Source organism: Chinchilla lanigera, unplaced genomic scaffold (genome assembly GCF_000276665.1).
Source record: "Chinchilla lanigera isolate Chin_1 unplaced genomic scaffold, ChiLan1.0 scaffold00122, whole genome shotgun sequence".
Taxonomy (NCBI): Eukaryota; Metazoa; Chordata; class Mammalia; order Rodentia; family Chinchillidae; genus Chinchilla; species Chinchilla lanigera.
Window position 1 is genome coordinate 4,374,273 of NW_004955523.1, and position 14,254 is coordinate 4,388,526.

At 52.4% G+C, this 14,254-nt stretch overlaps 1 protein-coding gene across 1 annotated transcript in view; it reads left to right on the plus strand.

The window, feature by feature from the left end:
• The window catches only part of Map3k9 (mitogen-activated protein kinase kinase kinase 9), a gene marked incomplete at its 5' end in the record, with an annotated part of 61,076 nt that extends 47,958 nt beyond the window's left edge, over positions 1–13,118 (plus strand). The window contains 6 exon segments of the mRNA XM_013507181.1: positions 2,278–2,441; positions 2,443–2,545; positions 3,667–3,820; positions 7,536–7,648; positions 8,655–9,458; positions 10,788–13,118. Coding sequence (XP_013362635.1) covers positions 2,278–2,441; positions 2,443–2,545; positions 3,667–3,820; positions 7,536–7,648; positions 8,655–9,458; positions 10,788–11,266 — 1,817 coding nt within the window. The 3' untranslated portion in view covers positions 11,267–13,118.
• Positions 13,119–14,254: the final 1,136 nt, after the last annotated feature.

Below are 14,254 nucleotides of genomic sequence, written 5' to 3' on the forward strand. Positions count from 1 at the left end.
TGTGTGGGAGGGCTCCTGGGTGGGAGAGGGAGCAAGACTAGGAACCTGTGTGCGAGGGCTCCTGGGTGGGAGTGGGAGCAAGGCACGGGCCTGTGTGGGAGGGCTCCTGGGAGCTGCTGCTAGGCGTGGAGACACAAGACTGTAGGTCTCACGTGGACCTGTTGGAATGGGCCTTTGTGTGCTGTGGGAAGTCTGGTTTGCGGAAAATCTGCCCCACTCCAGGAGAACTGTAGAGTGAGAGTGAATGTAGACCGTGAAGCGAAGAGAGACTGGCGTGGCGCAGGCTGCTGGTCGAATGGCTCGGGCGCTGTAGGCGGAGATGCAGAAGGGACCGTGCAGGTGGGGGTTGTCTGCGCCGTGCGCGTGTGAGACCGGAGAAATCTTGTCTCTGCACAACAGCTCATCTCAAGGTTTCACTGAGTAACTAGTTCTCTGAGGGCAGTGGGGATTGGCTCTAATGTGTCTAACCTTCTAGAAATCACTGGCTGAGAACAGGTGCGTTAGTGGAATTATAGCCTTTGGCAAAATGCAAAGAAGTACGAAACTATGAGTTAGAATGTTTGTGTATGTGATACACCCGTGGAGGGAGGTGATTGTTCAGGTGTGTGTTTGTACAGATAAAAATGTTGTTTGTGTTCTGAGTCTGTAAGGCTGTAGAGAGCAAGCTTATTAGAAGTGTAAGGAACCAGGGAAATGGCATAATAAGAACAGTCGTGGATGAGTTTAAGCCTTAGGCCCGGAGGAGGGAATTCTGAGAATGTGCTCGAAGGTCGTGTGTGCTGGATTACCCCTTGCACGTTTTCTCCTTTCAGGTAGCCTGGAGTCTGTAAGCCCCTGTTGAGCATCTAGCCTATGCCCATAGAGTGCTGTGCTGGGGATGCAAATATAAAAATGTAGACCCCAATACAAAAAATACAGATGCCATGTGCTCGAGATCACAGTCTAGCAGGGAGACCCTAGGTGCAGACAAGCAGCAGTTTATTATACCTCTTAGGAGACACGCTCAGAAATTCAGAGCTGTAAGTTTTACCTTCTTTATGCTGTACTCTAACTGCCTTTGAAACGTGTTAGAACTGGGGCACTTGCCCCATCTCTCTTGGTTCCCTAGGTTCCCACCATGGGTTAGCTTTCAATACCCTGCTCTGGCTGTATTTAGTGAGGGGCATTTATCTCCCTCCTCTGGTCCCTGAAAAGAAGGCATGAAACCAAGATTTTAAGTTGCATTTCCTAGGGCTGGGGATATAGCTTAGTGGCAAAAATGCCCGCCTGGCAAGCACAAGGTCCTGAGTTCAATTCCTGGTACCAAAAAAAAAAAGTTACATTTTCTAGAATAGTCAGCAGGATCTCATGAGCTAAATAGCTGTTCTCTCTCTCTTTTTTTTTTTTTTTGTATGGTACCAGGGATCGAACTCAGGACCTTGCACTTGCCAGGCAGGCGCTTATGCCACTGAGCTATATCCCCAGCCTTCAATAGCTGTTCTCAATGTGTAATTTCTCTAACTATACACATTAAAAAGAGAGCTTATGAAGACTGTCTTTTTTTTTAAAGTGGGAACTCCCAGTTGAAAACTATTAATAAAATTTTAGCTGATTGTACCTCCCCATAGTAAAAACAAAACAAAATCAAAATTACACCTACTTGAAAGTGAGAAATACATTTCAGTTCATCTTGTTTCATGAGAAGATACTGTATATTAGGTTCAAAGACAATGGCCTACATAAAAATATATTATGGCAGTATTGTTCCTACTACAGATACCTCGTTCAGTTACTTAAAAGCGATTTCCTGAAAAACGCAGAAGAATACAATCTAGGAGATCTCCATCTAGGAGTGTATTTTCTGGAAAACCCATGAATAAAAATTGACATCAAATTTTTCATTTATAAGTGTACAGGTATCTACTACATGAGGAATTTTCACAAGCTCTTCAAAATAGGCTTACATATATAGGTTCACTCTCCAGTGTGACTTCTTTCATATAGTTGATAAAAAATGTTCATTGAATGCTTCCCCTACATTGTTGGTATACATAGGGTGAAGACTATTTTAATGATGTTTACTTGGATAATGAAGTTTCCCATGGTTTCACACACTCATCTTGCCATGTCCCCTTGGGAAAAAGAGAATTCTGAAAGGGAACCTTTCCCAGGTGAACAGAGCTTTTCAGGAAACTGGGCCCTGTCCCTTAGACCTGTCAGGAGGTGTCAGACTTGTTAAATAAATTGGATGATGGAACAGTTCTAATCCATACATGCGTTTGTCTTGTTTCCTAACAGACTTCCAGCACAAGTTCACAGTGCAGGCCTCCCCCACCATGGATAAAAGGAAGAGTCTCATCAACAGCCACTCCAGCCCTCCCGCAAGCCCCACCATCATTCCTCGCCTGCGAGCCATCCAGTGTGAGACTGTTTCCCAAGTTGGTTGGGGCCAGAACACACTAGGGGCACCTGTCCCCTGCTTTATCCAGCCACCGACTGGTCCAGGCTTGCTCCATCCATAACTTCTGCCACCTCTCCTCAGCAATGTGTATATACATGCACATATGTACGCAAATCTGTAGTCTCCCACCCCGTCTATCTCTGTCAACTTTACCCCGCCCCCTCCACCTTTTACTCCTGGTCAGGTATCAGCAAAGGGACTTGTGGGCACTGAAGGACCTCTAGTGAACTGCAAAGCATTCGGGGCTGGTACATGGTACGGGCAGAGGTTGGTGCGCTGGGCCGCTGGAGCCCCACGGCACTCTCTGCCCCATGGGGCCTCATTGTTTTTCTCTTATTGGTGCTTCTCAAGGAGGGGCTTTTCCAAGGGCCAGGTACTAAGAAAACTTGCCAGATATTTTATAGTGGGTCAAACCTGGACTGTTTTTATTTTTACCATAGTATTTGCTTTAAAAAAGATGAGTATACATGCATATATATGTGTGTCTGGGAGTGAATTAGCTTCCCATTGTAAAGGTGGATTTCATGGAAAAGTAGTGGATTTCTGGCCTTCCCAGAAAAATCAGGTCAGATCAGTGGGTTCCCTTTCGCATGTGGCCACCGCAGGCTGGAACTGCTGGCGGCCACTGTATGCTCCAGGTGCCTCAGTCCCCTCAACTCTCTTTGTTTCGGTAGCTGATTGCCTTCAGCACTCTCTGCGTAAGCCTCTCCTCAGGCCGGGGCGTCTCGGCTCTTGCTCTGGGTAGCAGTGTGAAAAGCATGTCCCACCTGTCTTCTATGTTTCTGTGGCTGTTCTTCCCCTTTCTTCTCCACGGGACTTTTTCTCCCGTAGCTTTGAACCCCTCGTTTTCTTCCTTCTGAGGTCTTTCTTTCCAAAAGTTATGTTCTTCCCATTTACCTTGCTCCTCGTCCCCTCCCCCACTAACGTCTTCATTCCCTGCCATCCGATTCTACCCAGAAAGCAAGGTTTCCGTTCGGGTATGTGTGGAACTCTGTATCTGACCGGCTTGAGTTCACATTTAGTACTTCGAGAGAGCTAAGTGATTGGTGGCCGGGGACTCCATTGCATGTCTGGGATGGCCCAGCTGGGCACAGAGTTTCTGAGGAGGTCTCCCTTCCCTGCTGCTCCTGGTGTGTGTGCATGTGTGTGTGCTTGGTGGCGTGAAGCTGGCTTTGGAGGGCCGAACGGCTGTTTTCTGGGTCTTATCCAACCTTTGTTATTGGCAGTGACACCAGGTGAAAACAGCAAAACCTGGGGCCGGAGCTCAGTCATCCCCAGAGAGGAGGGGGAAGAGGAGGAGAAGCGGGTCCCAAAGAAGAAGGGCCGGACATGGGGGCCAGGGACTGTTGGGCAGAAGGAGCTCGCCTCAGGAGATGAAGGGTAAGCGCCAAATGATGTGAATTCTCTCACTTAAAGATGGGTCCCCCATTTAAAACCATGAAATACCTTTTCCTCTACTGTGTGTTTCAGTGCTGAGAGACTACAGACTTCCTGGTCTTTACAGCAGCCTTTTCCAGTCTCTTGTTTCTTGGGAACCCCCATGACAGAAATCAGTAAGCTTCTGTAAACGACCAGATGATACATGTTTTAGGCTTTGTGATCTATTGGGTTCTGTCACACTTACTCAACTTCTAAGTAGTCTTCAGGGAATACATTCATGGGTGAGCGTGACTGTGTTCCAGTCCAACTTCAGCCCACCAGTGTAGTGTGCCGACCCCGCAATGTTCTGCTCGGAGTAGCCCCAGCAATGAAGGAAATGCGGAAAGTTCTGCTTGAGAGTTCTCCTTACACCCGGCTCTTCCCCTTAAGATATCTTTTCAGGGGAAAGAGAAGAAAGGCAGGGGTTAATCGGAGGCTTGTCCCGAAGCCGAGTAACCAGTCCCTGTCCAGTGGGTGCATAGCACCGGGGGCACTGGAGCATTCAGGCCTCAGCTAGTGGCCGTGTGCAGTCATGTGAGCCGCTCCTGGGGGAAGCTTGGAGGTCTTAGTGCCTTGAATGTGGCTTGAGGCCACAAGGCAGATTTTCCTGAGTCTGCACTCTTCATAAGTCAAGCATTCATGGTGTGTGAGAGCTTGGCCGTGACGCCAGGCTGCCTGGGCACGAGTCCCGGCTCCCCACAGCCCAGTGTGTGAGCCTGCATTTTGTTCTGTATAGGATGGGATGCTCTTAGTACCCATCTCATGAAGTGCGTGTGCGGATCAGCTGGGTTCATGTCTGAAGTGCGTGGATTAGCTGGCTCATAGTAAACGTGTGTAAATGTTAGCAAGAATGATTGTCCCTGCTTCTCACACCGTTGTGTTTCACATCAGAAGCGTGGGTGTTCTGGTTTATACTTCTTATTCTTGATGTTAAAGTCTAAAACGATGTCCCCTGAGTTTCCTAACTATGAGCTTAGCCAGCAGTGTTCTTCACCTTTTCAGATGACTTTCCGAAGAGCCTCTAAGGTTGGCTGTTGACTTACGGGTGCCCTGAACATGCCACTGCGTTGTTAATCTTTTAAATGCTAAGATTCCATGTCCCAAACCCATCTCCCCATGTCAGATCCTAGCTCAAGGAAAAAGTCAGTTTGGTTCATAAAAGATTAACTCTCCGAAGCTGGTTCCAAAAATCAGACACATAGGCTTAACTATTGCATGGTTTCTTTTATATAAGAAATCCAAAATATAAATAGAGAACAAAACAGAAGATAGGTCACAAGAAGTAGGAAGACAGCTTTTGCAAAACAGAAGGGGACCAGGAGACAGAGGGAGGAGAGAGGAAGTCGAGGGGAAGGGCATGAGAAAAGTCCATGTACCCACTCCCACGGGGAATGTAATCATTACGTACCATGAGCATGTACTAATAAAAATTGAAAAAGAAAATTAAAATACAGCAAAAATGTTTGCAGGCATGTAGGATAAACCATACTGTGTGTAATAACGTCAGCACTCGAACCCTTGGGGGACAGCAGATTGCACTGCTCTGCCACATTCTGTGGGAGCAAGGCGTCCTCACTCGTGCTGGGAGCCCCGGGCTGGCCTAGGGTTGAGTTGGGTCTGAGACACGGTCATCCCGAATCGCTGGATGTTTCTGACATTACCGTAACTCCAGGTAGAGTTCACCAGGTGGGCTCTAGATCTCAGTAGTTTCTATGGTTGTGTTTCATTTAAGGATGTTTTCATCTTAGTAGTAAGTTTTCACATTATGAAATACCAACTTTGCACTTTCCTCTTCCTTACACGGATTTGTCCTCGCACACTTAGAGAACCAATTAAAAAACGTATGGTGTAAGTTTTCACAGTTCTTAGTTATTGTTGAAGTCTTGAGTAAAAACCTCTTTGGTTTCAGAAATTTTTGAGAGCTTTAATGTTTCCAACTTTAGTGCCTGTTGACTGAAGAAAATATGCCATGGCGAATAACTATCTGGAGTTTAGTGACGTTGAGTGAATTTGCGTCTTCAGCAGGAAATACACACTGTTCTGGGGTATTGGGATTTACCGGCCCCCTATAGTTACCCTGTGGCCACCCAGGGACCCTTACTGGATTGGGAGAAGGTGGCGCAAACCGCGCTCAAAGGGCTCAAACCGGGCTGTGGTGTTGCGATTCTTCGCTGGTGTGGTCTTTGCTGCCTGGACTAGGGGCGGGTGGCCAGCAGCATTGCGGGTGTAGCCTGGGGAGCTTCAGTGTGAGAGAGGCCGGGCTGGGCCTCCCCTCCGTCACCCGCTCCTGACTCTCTTTATCCATTGAAGATCCCCTCAGAGACGTGAGAGAGCTAATGGTTTAAGTACCCCATCAGAGTCTCCACATTTCCACCTGGGGTGAGTCAGCGCTTCACCCTTTGACCAGCTGCACTGGTAGCAATCACCCTGCCATTGCTCTTCCATTTTTTTGTCCTTACCTTTCCTTTCTTTCTTTTTTTTTTTTTTAAAGAGTAGTACCATTGTGCACATTGGGAAGTTGCCTGTGTTAGCATAACTCACTTTCCTGACCACTTCTGGCATCCTTAGCTTTAGGGAGAAGACACATCACTATTTATCCTGCAGTCTCGGATACTGGTTTTGACTTGCTAAGCTGCTTTTGCTTGGATCCAGTGTTAGAAGTGATGTGAAATTATCTGAAGTCCCAGGCTGTGGGTTTAGCAGCGTGTTTTTCTCAGGCTCAGTATTGTGGTTGAAACCGGTAAGAGGCTGGGATATGCTTTAATTCGCTGCTGTTTCTGATAGTACACAAAGCAGAATTCTGAGTTCAAGGAGAAAGCTTGCTCTCCCTCAGGTGGCCTGGGACACTTGATTGGGTCTTGAAGTGTTAAAACAAAATGAGCCACCTCTGGTTCTAATCCTGGATCTTCAGAACCACCAGGGCACACAGATTCCTTAGTGCTCCCGTTACTCTTTGCTGGGGAAGAGACCAGTGCTTTGTGGCCTCTGCCTCTGTAATGTGAGGGACTGCTGGGGCACCCAGCCTGTAAGCTGGGAGTTACTGGCTTGCCGAATAAGCGGATTGCAAGGACGTGAGTGTGAGCTGCTGTCCTCTTTCTCTTCACCCCAGATAAACCGAGGGCTGGTGCGCCCTGTGCTCCCCACATAGGTCTCTCCCAAAGTGCACAGCGTTGGTGCAGTTTCGCTGGCTGATTGTTCTTTTTGAAAAGTGGATGGCTTTACCGGTTGCCTAAGCATGCTGGGTGCTTGAAGGGAGGCTGAGAAAAGGTGCGAGCAGTGTCTGGCCCGTGCTTGCCTTGTGTTGCAGGTCTCTGCACTGCAGTATTTCTAACGTCATGAATGTGTTGTGTTCGGTGTCCGCATCAGTTACCTCCTCCTGAGGAGGCTCAGGCAGGACCCCGGAGTTGGGCAGGCCTTGTCCTCTCTGCCTGCTTGCCCACTGCTCGCCAGACTTCCCCCCCGTCCGCAGCATGTGCGGGGCAAGGTCCTCCCCCGCTTTGCTTCTGTGGCGCACGTGCACTGCTGTCTGTGAGGCAGGTGGCTCCGTGAAAGTTGCTGCCTGGTCCCCAAGCCTCTTCGCTGCAACCCAGTGGACAAGGAGGGGACGTTTCCTGAGGCCCTTTGAAGACAGCGGAGGAAGAAGTCAGTCCTGATAGTCCCGCTTCCTCTCCTTCAGCCTCAAGTCTCTGGTCGATGGATACAGACAGTGGTCGTCCAGTGCCCCCAACCTGGGGAAGGGCCCGAGGAGCAGCCCCGCCCTGCCAGGGTTCACCAGCCTCACGGAGACGGGTAAGCGCTGCTGCTGGTTCTCTCTGGCCCCTCAAGGAGTCTTGAGCAGGCTTGCGGCGCTGGTGACGGGCCCCTGGAAGCCCTTCGCGGGGTTTGTCACTTTGTCCTTCTGGCCTCCTCTACTTCCACTTCGTGGAGTCTTGCTGAATCACAGTTTCTTCGCACTTGCGATGGAGCCTGCCCTTGCTTCCTGTCCAGGGGCTGTCCCAAGGGCTGGCCGCCCTTAGTCACCTTGGGGCGGTGGAGAAGGGCGAGGCCTTGAGTAAGAATTTCGCTTTTCGGAGTCAGTTTCCTCCTAGATTGATGGGGGCGGCCACACAGTAGGGGTGGTGATCAGAGACACCGTAGCCCCTGTGCCCGGTTTTCCAGTGTGGGTCTGAGTACCAGTGGTGAGTCAGTTCCTCTCCAGGCTCACTCTCAGGTAGTACTCTTATCTCTGCAGGTTTCTAAGGTTGTGATAGGTCAGTCCATGGAATAGATTGGCCTTCACCCATATGGGGGATTTTTTTCATCCTTTGTGGAGACTGATCTTAAGACACATTGCTAGGCTATCATTCTAGAAAGCCCAAAGCCTTTCTAATCTTAAGATACAAAAATACCAGGATGTCCTGATACTGTACTTTATAGGCTCCCTGTTGGGCTGGAGGTACAGCTCAGTGGTAGAAACTTGCCTAGCATGTATAAGGCCCTGGGTTCGATCCCTAGCACTAGTAAAAAATAAATAAATAAATAAAAGGGAGTTGGCTGCCTATGAAAGAAGTAGTGAATTGGTAAATTCCCTTTTCTCCAAACAGGGAGATGGCCTCTGGAATACAGATTGATCTCCCCAGTTTGGTCCCTGTGGAGCGCGGGGGGTGCACCCACATGGGTTCAGGGTCTGGTTCCATGTCCTGACGGTCTCCTCCCTGACCCTGAGTCCGGGGACCATGCATTGGGCGAAGGGCCGGGTTCTAGTTCTAGAGGTTTGGTTTCATTTCCTCTTCCTCCTGCACTCTTGTCTGCACAGAGGATGAGGACAGCGAAGGCCCAAGGAGCGGGGAGAATCGTTCGCAGCACTCACCCAACCAGTCCTACCTCTGCATCCCATTTCCTCGTGGAGAGGATGGGGACGGCCCCCCGAGTGATGGAGTCCATGAGGAGCCCACCCCAGTCAACTCAGCCACCAGTACCCCTCAGCTGACGCCCACCAACAGCCTCAGGCGCGGCAGCACCCACCACCGCCGCTGTGAGATGGCGCTGCTCGGCTGCGGGGCTGTTCTGGCAGCCACAGGCCTTGGCTTTGACTTGCTGGAAGCTGGCAGGTGCCAGCTGGCTCCCCCCGAGGAGCCCGAGCCGCCGCTCCGGGAAGAGAAGAAGAGGCGCGAGGGTCTCTTTCAGAGGGCCAGCCGCCCTCGTCGCAGCACCAGCCCCCCCTCCCGCAAGCTCTTCAAGAAGGAGGAGCCCCTGCTCTTGCTGGGAGACCCCGCCGCCTCCCTGACGCTGCTGTCTCTCTCCTCCATTTCTGAGTGCAACTCCACCCGCTCCCTGCTGCGCTCTGACAGCGATGAGATTGTGGTGTACGAGATGCCAGTCAGCCCGGTCGAGGCCCCGCCGCGGACTCCGTGCACCCACAACCCCCTGGTCAACGTCCGGGTGGAGCGCTTCAAGCGAGACCCCAACCAGTCCCTGACCCCCACCCATGTCACCCTCACCGCCCCCGCGCAGCCGAGTGGCCATCGGCGGACTCCTTCCGATGGCGCCCTTAAGCCAGCGGCTCTTCTCGCCAGCAGGAGCCCCTCCAGCAATGGCGTGAGCCCCAGTCACGGAGCAGGTGAGTCCCGGCCTCTCCCTCTTCTTTCTCAGCTTCCTGTCTGCCTCCCGGGGAGAGAAGACGTTTGCAGGTGCCTCGCTTCCTCTTTCTCCTACCGGATTTGAGTCAGCCCCGTGCTCCCTCTTACTCATTCGGCCAGAAACAGCGATCTGGGGTTAGTCCAGTGATCCGGTGCTGGCTAACTTCTGTGTGTGCTGTACCTCAGGGCTCTTCCCTGCCACTGAAAGAAGTCAGGCAGGTTCTAGAAGACGTGGCTGTGGGCCTCCAGGGAGATGTTCAGGCACTGGGTCTGGGGCAGCACGGTGCTTCGGTACAGGAGGGGGAGAAGTCTAGTTTCTGGTTATTTCCTGAGGCTGCTCCAGTACCGGGAGGGAATCGTGTGCTACATGTAGGAGGGGTATTTTCTGCCGTGTCGCTGGGCTCTTGCCTTCTGTCGTAGTGTTAGTTCAGGCACATTCATAAGGCGAGCTTCCGCCCGTTCGGCACACCCATCAGCACTCCTGCCTGACTCACGGGCCTGGAGAGCTGCCCAGGTAAACTGCGGTCCGTGTGCACAGGCCTGCCTTCTGCGTCTGATCCCTGGTACACGCACTCCAGGTGCACACACTCTGAGCCTGGGACTTTCTGCCAGGCTTGGGAAATACCTCTAGTCCAGCGGGAGAAGTGGGGCTGGCGGTCCCCTGTTAGTGAGATCTGCAAATGACGGTGTATTCACTTGACCTTCCCGCCAGTGATTCTGTTCGTAGACTCAGGTATGGAACCTCTTTGGGAAAAGAGACAGCGTCACCGCCTTTAAGCTTGGAATACCCAGCTCTGCCCTGGTCACGTGTCTGTTGAATGGGTGAACAGTAAATGATGGACATTCCCTTAAGCCAGGGGGCAGCAGCGTGTTTCAGGAAAGCACCAGAGAGTAAATGTTTTAGGCTCTGTGGGTCAGACAGTTTCATCTACAACACTCAGCTGTGCTGCTGTAGTTGGAAAGCAGACTTTGAGTAAGCTACAACGTGTTCCTGTAAAACTTTCCTTACAAACACAAGCGACCAGCTTGTGGATCTTTTGCTAATATTAGCCTTAAGTTATTTCACTCCTGATGTGATCTTCATATATTCCATTGCTATCATGGACTATAAGAAGCTTGGCCCTCTAGTTCACAACGGTATCCTCAGTAACTCCTAATACAGTGCGGGATGCACAGTAAGCGCTCAAGAAGTGCTTATGAGTTCGGGTTGTCTGAGTGCCCAGGGAGTGACAGGGTGGAGCGGGAACAGTGTGTATCTGACCCAGGAGTACTGTGCAGTCATCTGTGTCTCCCTTTGTCTCCCTGACCAGGAGTGTCGAAAACCCCCAGTCCCAGCCGAGACCCAGGTGAATTTCCCCGTCTCCCTGACCCCAATGTGGTCTTCCCCCCAACACCAAGGCGCTGGAGCACCCAGCAGGACTCTACCTTGGAGAGGCCCAAGACTCTGGAGTTCCTGCCTCGGCCCCGTCCTTCGGCCAACCGGCAGCGGCTGGATCCTTGGTGGTTTGTGTCCCCCAGCCATGCCCGCAGCGCCTCCCCAGCCAACAGCTCCAGCACGGAGACACCCAGCAACCTGGACTCCTGCTTTGCTAGCAGCAGCAGCACCGTGGAGGAGCGGCCTGGACTCCCAGCCCTGCTCCCACTGCAGGCGGGGCCGCTGCCGCCTGCCGAGCGGACGCTTCTGGACCTGGATGCGGAGGGGCAGAGTCAGGACAGCACCGTGCCGCTGTGCAGGGCTGAGCTGAGCACACACAGGCCCGCCGCCTACGAGATCCAGCAGGAGTTCTGAGCTGCGAGTGGACAGGCCCGGGGGAGGGGAGCAGGAGGTGGAGGGAGCTGGCCGGCACAGCCCTTTCCGCAGCGGCCCCCGAGATCCAGCCCCACTTCTTGCACTGATAATGCACTTTGAAGACAAAAGGGATGGAGGCAGGGCCACTTGTGAAGGTCCCCCTGCCCTGCAGGGCCTTTCTCCCCATGCCTAGTGGAGGGCTGTGGCTGTCAGCTCTGGCTGTGCAGGGGAGGGGGGCGCGTGCATGTCCCCCGCCCTCCAGAGTCTTCCTCTCCTTTAGGGTGACACTGCAGTCGCTCAGCCAAATCTGTCTGCCGCTCCTTCCCCTCAGCCAGTTGGGTGTGCCCAGATCCGGCCTGGGCCCTTCGTTACCCTGAGTTCAGCCTCCCCACATACTAGTGTTGGATGTTCCACCACTGATCTGCTCCTCTTCCACCCCCCACCTGGGCATCAGAGTCTTGTTTGGTGTAAGGTGTCCTAAGCCCCTTTGGTGCCAGCTGGAAGATGCAGGGTGAAGTGGCCTCCTGTGCGGCCCCCTTGTGGATGGACCCGCACCGGCTACCTGTGACCCAGACCCCCACCTGTTTATTTGCACCCGTGGATGGTCGGGGGAACTGGCTCGGTGAGAACAGAGGGGAGGGGCAGTCAGGAGACACACAGTCAGTGAAGAGGGTCCTGGAGTCTGTGTCCCTGGCCCCGTTTGGAAACAGTCAAGGGTAGAAACCAACCAGCACTTATCAAAGGCCCGCATCTGGCCCCTGGGGTCGGGACACTGTCGTGCGAGGTTCTGACACAAACGTATTCCTCCAGGAACGGCTTCTTGGGAAGACTCACTGTCTGGTGCCAGTTCAGTGTTTCTCTCTTTTGTTGTCGGGCCCTTGTGTGTTTACTTCTCCGTGGTCTTCCTTCCAGTCCCTGGGTCAGTGGGCTTCAGGTCATGTGTTCACTTGGTGGATGGCTCCCCATAGCCTACGGGTGGGGTGTCCCGGGCCGTGGGTGTTGGAACTGTGGGAATTCCTTCTCAGCCTGCCATCCGCATTGCCTTGCCCTTGAAGTAGAATGGTGCCATTAGTTGTCCCTTCGGTAGATGGGCAGTGTGGTAGAGTGGCGCTGTTTCTGAGATGCTCAGTGAGCCACTGACATGCGGTAGCTCTTGTGCCCCGAGCGCTGGAAGCCGTGTGTTTGCACAGCTGCCCCTCGCACCGGGCTCTGCCCTGTGAGCTGAGTAGGAAAGACAGCGGAGACCAGCCCTGACCTGCGTGCTGTTTGTTTCCTGAGCTTGAATGTTGAACTTGTCTGAAGCTTTCTCATGTATTTCTTCACTTTCCCCTTGTCTGAGGCCTCACATGTTGTATGTGAACTGAGGTGTCTCTGTGACAATAACAGTGTGACGGGGAGTGCAGTCCCCGGGTTGTGCTCCTCTGCCCACAAGACGTGGAGCTAAACGTTGCTCCACTGCCCTTTATCATGGAATATTCTCTGGCAGTGTCGGAGGTCATGGTGCAGGTTCCTTGCATTGGCTGCTGCCGTGCCAGGATGCGGGCGTGGTGCAGCTGGCAGAAGTGACAGATTTGGTTGCTGCTTGTTCTCTGTTACTGTGATAGAAATCCTTCCCTGGGAGGACAAAAGAGGTAACCTTGGTTTTCACACTGTTCTTATTTTATGACACCATCTGCTCCCTCCCCTACCAGTGTTGGCCACGATTTTGTTACTGCATCTCGTCTCTCTTGATTCAGCAGAGTCAGTGCGTAAGAGACTGTTTTTGCCCCCATATGCCTGCTCCTCGGCTAGGAGAAGAACAATGAATTCTGTCTGTGGTTTGTTTTTTGTTTGGGGTTTTTTTTTTTTTTTTTTTGGTCTTTTTGAGACAGGGTCTCGCTATGCAGTTCAGGCTGCCCTTGAGCTCACTTTGTAGCCCAGGCTGGCCTCGAACTTGCAACGATCCTCCTGTCTCAGCCTCCGGAGTGCTGGGGTGACTGGCGTGCGTGCATCTCCGTGTCCTGGCTCTGTGGTTTTAACCAACGCAGTGATGACTCTTCATTCTTGGTGGGGAGATGGGGACAAATGGTCTGTGCCCTTTCCTTGGGCCTCCAAAACCCCAGCCCCTAAAGCCTTAGCTGCACTAAATGGCCGTGGAGGAGGTCGTAGCCTACGGTGTAATCCAGGCCATGCTGGCTCTTAACTGTGCATCGGCCTGAGACAGGAATTTTTCCTTTGCTCATTTTTCCTTCGTCCTGTTGTACTAGGTTGCAGCCGTCTCTCTTCCTTGTAGTGTCACAGATCTGGTATGATTTGTAGGACAGCTACCTGCCTTGGAGTAAGAGGCCGAATCCAGTTCTTACTGATCCACTCAGGGGACAGACAAGGGGAAGCTGCGTCTTGGCTCAGGAGATAATTGTACCCGAAAGGAGCAAAAGCAGGATTATTCTAGAGATGCTGCCGAGAGCACACACGACAATGTAGACGCTACGCAGTCTCTCGGCTTCCCCAGCCTGGTCTCTGATGGACCCCGCCTGCCGTGTTGTGTTTGGGGCAAGCCTGGAGACTGTGTGATGGTCTCGGTAGTACCCATTTGAGTGGCTTTCTCTCCGCGGAGGTTCCCTTGCTCTGCAGTCATGGTCAGAAGCAGGCCCTGAAGCTGTGGGTGAAGCCACTTGGGCAGCAGTAGCCGTTCTTTTCCCTGCACCTCCGCTTAGTCAGAGGCACGGCCCTCCGCTCTCAGCGGGCGCCACCACAAGGAAGGTGCTGACAGGAGCAGGTGCTGCTTCCCCCCGTGTCTCGGTTCCTTCAGCTCCGCCGCTGGTTCTAAACTTCATCATCGTGTTTACTGCCTGGGGTCCGGGCCGCTGCTCAGAGCTCAGATTTCTAGTTATCCTTACGTTGTTTCTGAAAAGCATTGGTGGCTGCTTTTAACCCAGCATCCTTTGGCTTCCCTAGGGCCCGGGAGTAGTGATGCCAACAGTGATGTCTTACATTTGAGTGTCTCAG